Source organism: Amborella trichopoda, chromosome 12 (assembly GCF_054954075.1).
Source record: "Amborella trichopoda isolate Santa Cruz 75 chromosome 12, AtrichopodaSantaCruz75HAP2 v2.0, whole genome shotgun sequence".
NCBI classification, from domain to species: domain Eukaryota; kingdom Viridiplantae; phylum Streptophyta; class Magnoliopsida; order Amborellales; family Amborellaceae; genus Amborella; species Amborella trichopoda.
The window spans coordinates 3,297,451-3,304,471 of NC_142347.1; the positions used below are offsets into that span (position 1 = coordinate 3,297,451).

Consider the following 7,021-nt stretch of genomic DNA (forward strand, 5'->3'; position numbering starts at 1 on the left):
TTCATGATTGAATTTTTTGTAATCCATGATCGAACTAATTTTTTCTTTTTTTGTAATCCACGATTGAATTTTTTGTTTTTTTTTGTTTGTTTTTTTTGTTTGTTTTTTTTGTTTGTTTTTTTTTGTAATCCATGATCAAATTTTATGTAATCCATGATCGAATTTTATGTAATCCATGATCGAATTTTATGTAATCCATGATTGAATTTTTTGAAAATTTGTGATTTTTTTTGTTTAATCCATGATCGAATTTTTTTTTGTAATCCATGATAGAATTTTTTGAAAATTTGTGATTTTTTTTTTAATCCATGATTGATTTTTTTGAAAATTTGTTTTTTTATTTTTTTAATCCATATTATTCAAAGAGAAAACGAGAGAGATGATGATTCTGAGGCCACCCTATCCCAGCCATATTATTCACATATCGAGTCCCAACAGCAACAGTGTAGGGATGAACACGAAATACTGTAAATTAAATACTGAATGGCGGTTCATGCAGGGAAAGAACATATCAATATTCGCATATTCATTCAAAAACATGAAAATTCTTAATGGAGTACCCTCATTTTTTATTGAATTCCTAAAAAACAATATTTATAATAAATTTTAATAATTTTTTCGAATTTTTTTTAAGCTTTATTCTGACCGATTCACCCGATTCCCGATCCGGATCGCCGATTCGCCGATCCGGATCGATTTTTTGGAAGCCCTATCCGGGTCACCGATCCGTTTTTTAAACCATTGCTTAAGATATTATGTTGGGTCACCTCTACATTGAGTCCATCCCTATTAAGTCAATTACTATGGACTTTAATGGTATTGTGTATGGATAGTAACACAATACTATGATATTATATCCTAAGCTTGATTTCGATTGGACCAATTCAAAAAGAAATCGCAGAATATCGAGAATAAGGAGGAAAATAAGGGGAAAGAGCAGCTTTTTCTTGTAAAGGAATTCACAGTCCAACTCCTTTTTTTTTTAATGGAGGAATGGCGAGCGCCACCTCACTCCAAACAAACTTTCCAATTATGACGTCACCATACATAACCTTAGCACGTATAAATATGACTCCCCAGGGATGTAATGCTTTGCGGCTATTCTCCCAAAATGGAGTGGTTTGACATGTTTCACGATGTAGACCTACCACAAATGCAAACAACTGCATTTTTCTCAGACCAAATTTCTGTGGATTCCGGCGCCGTTGCCGGAATCCAAGACCTGGACGAACTGTTCCTCGATTTTCCGGTGTCTGCGACCCCTTCGGAATCCATGGACTTCATGGACATGGAACTTGATATGCTCAGATCAGACGAGGCGCTCAATCGAATTCAGGAGTGCCTTTCACAGTCTGATTCCGAGTTGCCGCATCAACAGCAGTTATTTCACGATCATGACTCTCTCTTGGATGAGGTTATCGAATCAGCTGACTTGGATCGTGGTCATTCAGAGACCTCTCAGAAGTTGCAGGAAGCTGCAGTGATGGAAAGCTCTCCTGTGTTATGTGAGAGTAGTGTCTTGCACGAAAATACCGAGTCGAGGAGCTGCGAAGAGGAGGAGAAGGGGATGCTCATGATTCACCTTTTGGTTGCAGCTGCGGAGGCGATATCAAACGAGAGCCATGACTTGGCGGAGGTGCTCCTCCAGAGGCTAAAGAAGCACGTCTCTCGCTCTGGCACTACCATCGCGCGTGTGGCCTACTACATGTACCATGGCCTGCAGTGGCTCCTCAGTGGTCACAACGCGCTCTTGGACCTCAAATCGAATTACAGAATCCGCGAAGACAATTATCTCTCTGCTTATAGAGCTCTTATCGAGATCCATCCATGCTCGAGGCTGGCTCACTTTACCGCGAACCAGTTCATCCTCGAGTCGGTCACCAGCAACTGTCGAAACCTTCACGTGATAGACTTTGATATCATGGATGGTTTGCAATGGCCGCCATTGATGGAAGCTCTGGTCTCCGATGCTCGTTACTCTCAGCTCAAGAGCATCAAGGTAACTGCGATCAAATGGGGTGAGACCTCTGCAACCACCGCAAGGAGACTCCATGCGTTCGCTCGTGATCTCGGCTTGAGTTTCTCCTTGGAAGAAATCGAACTCGAAAATCTGACGACATATCAAAACTCCCATGAGAAAGAATCAATAGATTCAGACGAGGAAGATGGATTAGAAGAAGAAGAAGAAGAAGAAGAAGAAGAGGGAGATGTGGGAGAGGAGAGTGTTGTAATAGTGAACTGTATGTTTAGGCTTCTGCACATGCCCGAGAGACACTCATGGCAGCTCTCGAAGCTCATCGAAGGGTCAAAGGAGTTGAGGCCCGAGCTCCTGGTTCTCGGCCACTGCAGCAACAACATGCACGGACAAATTTCGGAGGATTTCGTGAGCAGGTTTTCGTGGTGTTTGCAGGGAGCTTCGGCGATTTGCGACTCCCTCGAGTGGAGCCTGCCCACTCAAAAGCTTGGAAGAGAGATGATTGAGAGGCTATTTCTCGGCCCGAGATTTTGCCGAGAAGTTATGTTCGTTGATAGGGCGAAGTGCGTGGCGAGACTCCCCGAAACTTTCGGGTACGAGGAGGGGACAATCAGCGAACGAAATATTCGGCAAGCGGACGAAATATTGCGGCTTCATGCGAGAGATGGCCACTTTTACAGACAAGGAGCCGAAAGGCCAAATGAGCTCGTCCTCAGGTGGGGGTCCACAGGTTTGCTCTCTGTTTCGTCTTGGCACGTGCCTTAAGCGAATTTGTGCCACAGATTTTCTTGTTTTCGTGAGAATATAATTTGAATTTGAATGTAAGATACTTTCACAGTACGCCAAAACGGACTGACACGTCGCCGTTCCGTTTCAAAACACGCGTTCCGCAAGTGTACATTTTGAACCACAGCCGGATTACTTAGTTTCTTTTCCGGAAATAAAAGGGAATAGTCAACACCCAAACTAGTCAATGATGTTATGATTATGTTGTGCGGTAATATGTCGTAACGAAATAGTTCAATACCCAGCCTAGTCAATGGCAAATTACGACCATGAAAATCGCTACAGAGTGGTGGGAAAATTACAACCCCCAAGTGTACTCCAACTTTTTTTTCATAACAACCTTTCTTTGAAAAAACCCATTCAACGTAAAAAGTTGTTATTCTTTTGAAGAAAATATCTTCCCTGTACGAAAAAAGCACATTGCCATAGTGACCAATTTAACCGTCATAACGATGTGGCTTTGGAAGATGTACTGCCGGAACGTTTGTCTTCATCGCCAAAGCAACATATTCAACCACCGGAACGCTATGGTTTTAGAAGGTTTACTGTCGGAGCAAGTCCTTGCATTATTGAAGCGCTTGTCCTCATTGTCGGTGCGACCTATCCAGAGCGCTTTGGCTACAGAAGGTGTACTGCCGGAGCGAGTCTTTGAATGGTCGGAGTGCATTGTCCTTATTGCCGGAGCGTTTAAATTGATTGCCGGAGTGTTTAAAAGGCACGAGGAGAGAGTCATGAGTAAAAGCCACGAAGAGAGAGGGCTAGTTTAGTCTCTTTTTTTTATTTTTTTGGATTGGGGGGTATTTGCGAAAAACGGTAGTTGTGGGAAAAAAAAATGAGTAAAAGGTTAGTTGAGGGGTAAATTTCATCGATATTACATTTGAGGGTTTTTGTTTTATGTAATTTTCCCAAGTGTAAATGTGAACTTAATTATCTATTTGAGAAATGATTTTTATGATTATTAAGAAGTCCCAAGTCAAGATGCATTTTTACTTTAGATTCATGGGTTTGACGCTCAAGAAAAAAAAAAAGGTGTATAATTAAAATAAATAATATAAAATTAAATTTAAAATAATCTTCTTTTGAAGCTCAAAACCATTATTGACTAATGACATTTTAGGTCTTAATGATGAGGGAATGGTTGCCACAAACTGCAGTACTAAAACCCCAACCTTAAATAAATACTGCCTACAGGGATAAACTAAAGAACAAAATAATCAAAACTGATGGCATAAGGTGGACGTGGGAGGCGATGTTGGGTTCAATGGTGTTTAGACTGGAAGGGTGATCAAATGGCGTGCAATTGTTTTTTATTGGAATTCTTGTAATTTTTCATTTCTGTTTAGCTGTAAGAGGCAATTGGCTATTGTAATGATGTAAGGCGCTAATACAGGATGCAATGAAATAGTTAATGCTCCTCAAAAAAAAAACAAAAAAAATCAAATCGGCTTGAGAGAATTGATGGGAAGATCAGGGAAAAAAAAGAAACATAAAAAATAGGGAAATTTCAAAAAACCTTTGGGCAATAACTCTATTGGAGTACTTGCGGGTTGGACCGGAAGGATCAGATGGGCGATTGGTCTAGTTTGGTTGGCTTCAAACTTTTTGATGAAGTGATGGATGTGTAATTTGGGTGGCCTCAACGCTCTAAACTTTGTAGAAGGTAAGAAGTTAGAAACAGTGGGAAGAAGCAAGTTGAGAGGAAATGCGTTTTCTGCGAGAGAAGATCGCGTGACTTTGAATAGAAATATAGGTCACTCTTTGTTTCAACTTTCAACATTGTAATTGGAATTTTATGTTCGAGCCTGCATAGACTTTTTATACTTTTATATTTAGCACAAAAAAACTGTAATCTCTCCATTGGTCATGAAATCTGTCAGCACATGAATATCACAATGTTTAAGGTAAATATTTTTTAATATGATCTATCACACTTTAAGATAGCTGATTTTTGTGTCTAACGGCTATGCATGATTATGACTTTCTTGTAAAAAAAATAAATATTTTTGTCTCGTACTTTACTTATATTTTTTGCAACACGAGGCACCATAAGAAAGAAAGAAAATCTATAAGTCTCATTTATTCACAAGGGATTGAAATGCTTCTTGCTTCACGCTCAAATTTGAAAAAGACCTCCCTCTCACATTTGAAATGGCAAACCCTCTCCCTCTCCCACATACATACAGCAATAATCAGCAACTATACTAAATTTTGTATTCCATCAAAGTAAATGGCATTCTTTATGCACATTTCAAAAAATAATAATTGTTATAATAAAGGATTGTACGCTATGAGACTATTCATTTTTTAGTAGTATGAGGTCACAATTACTTTTCACCATTGGATGTGAAATTTAATAGATTACAATATGTCACAACATTGGAGAAGTTTTATTTTGAACTTTATATATAAACGATGACACATTATAAAACACTAGAGTTCAAATCTAAATGTCAATGATGATTATAATCAAAAATAAATAATCTAGTTTTTACATTTCCTTATATATAATAATGCACTGTTATGCATAAGCATGATAACTAAATGAACCACAGGCTTGTGACTTGTTATGCAGTTATCGCCAATTTTTCCCATCATCATGCGATTTATTCAGAGATCAGGTCATTAGAGAATGACGCATGGTAAAGAACTCCCAAGTATGGTAAGATGGTCAATCACCGCATTGGCGTCATGATAAAGGATATATTCAGAGCAATGCATACGTCTAAAATACTCAACCAACAGATCAAAGGGCCTATGGTACCTTTTTTTCCTTGGTACACTACTTGAGATTATTAACGACATGTTTGATTCACGTGAAAATGTTTTCTAAAAAATATTTTCCCATGAAAAATTCTCTTACATAGTCAAGTGTGGGAATATTTTTACATCAATCAGTTGCCAATTGGTGTGAAAAGATACGATAAGACTAATTGGCATAAAAATATTTTCACATTTGACTGTATGAGAGATATTTTTATGTGAAAATGCTTTCTAGAAAAGATTTTCATGCAAACCAAACATGTTATAAGATAAAAGAATTGCACCAAACTCACGCATGCAACAATTATTTTTTTGCATGTTGGAACAACTATTCAATGCGTCCAGAGTGTACAAATTGAATGCATCAAGACAGATTATTCCCTTTGTAGGTTGACATATATATTATCACATTACTGGGTTGTTTTGTCGTGGGGTTCAAGGCCTAAAAGCCATTGCTCGTCAATAATAGCGGCAAAAGTATTTCAGAATATGTTAAATAAGGTGAAGACCCATGCTTAGTCAATAACCAGTGTTGCTTTTATCTTTAAAAGAACGACCTTAATATATTGGCTATTTTTCATTAGTCATTGTGCAGCACATGCAAGCAACATAGGGACCGGCTTTGCATCTCTACCACTGTCAGAAAACACGAACTGGGAGTGGAACACGGCCATGGGCTGGGTTCGGGTAACCCCAAACCAGTCCAGACAACCGGTCCTAGTCAAGCAAGTACCGGTTAGGAAAAAAGTGTTTAAAAAACAAAAAATACCAAAAAATACAAAAATATGTTTAAAATTAAACAAAACACATGAAATAATAGATTTGAAAAGTAAATTTGTGACTAGGAATATTTTAGGGATAATCCAAAATGGATGGGAAAATGCAAAAATGAGCATTCATGGCTAAAATACTTTCCTATCTTTGCAGAATGATAGAAAATATATAAAAAGATCAAATATCATTCTAAACTTTTAGTTGCAATCGCTTGACCGAGAAATTGTGAGACTTTGTTTGTCTCTTGAAATGTTAAATGACATTATTAAGGACATTTTGACAAACAGTGAAGTGGAATTCGTGGATTCCGGTCGGCAACCGAAGTAATTAATATACGTACTTAGGTACTTAATTCCACCGTTAGTAGTTAGTTAACGGAAGAAAAAGAATCACTGGACTTTAAGCTATGCATTTCTATCCCGTAAAGTCAGTTGAGACTTGCTATTATATATTACGGAGGTTATCGTATGCAAAGTTTTACCAACAAAGTCGAGTCAAAGTTAAAATGTAGTTTATTATTTCTTGAGAATGGTTCGTTGAAGCTTCAGACTTCAAATCTTGGAATGCAAATTCCATTATCGTCATAGTTTATGTATGATTGAAGTTTATCTTCTTCATAAATTTTGTAGGGTAGCTTTGGGGTCGAACAAAGAAGGGCAAAACTGGTTCCGAGTTAACTCGAACCGGCCCGGTTTGATCTTTCGAACACTTTCAATATTTGGGTGG

The 7,021-nt window shown here is 38.0% G+C and overlaps 1 protein-coding gene across 1 annotated transcript; it reads left to right on the plus strand.

The window, feature by feature from the left end:
• Positions 1-762: 762 nt before the first annotated feature.
• On the plus strand, positions 763-4,161 carry LOC18433702 (protein NODULATION SIGNALING PATHWAY 2). Its single transcript, XM_006843783.2, has one exon. The coding sequence runs from the start codon at positions 1,088-1,090 to the stop codon at positions 2,738-2,740; it is 1,653 nt and encodes a 550-aa protein (XP_006843846.2). The 5' UTR covers positions 763-1,087; the 3' UTR covers positions 2,741-4,161.
• The last annotated feature ends 2,860 nt before the right edge of the window (positions 4,162-7,021 follow it).

What these genes read in the sequence shown, in the direction of transcription:
- LOC18433702 (XM_006843783.2), top strand. Translation starts at nt 1,088, where the DNA reads ATGCTTTGCGGCTATTCTCCCAAAATGGAGTGGTTTGACATGTTTCAC.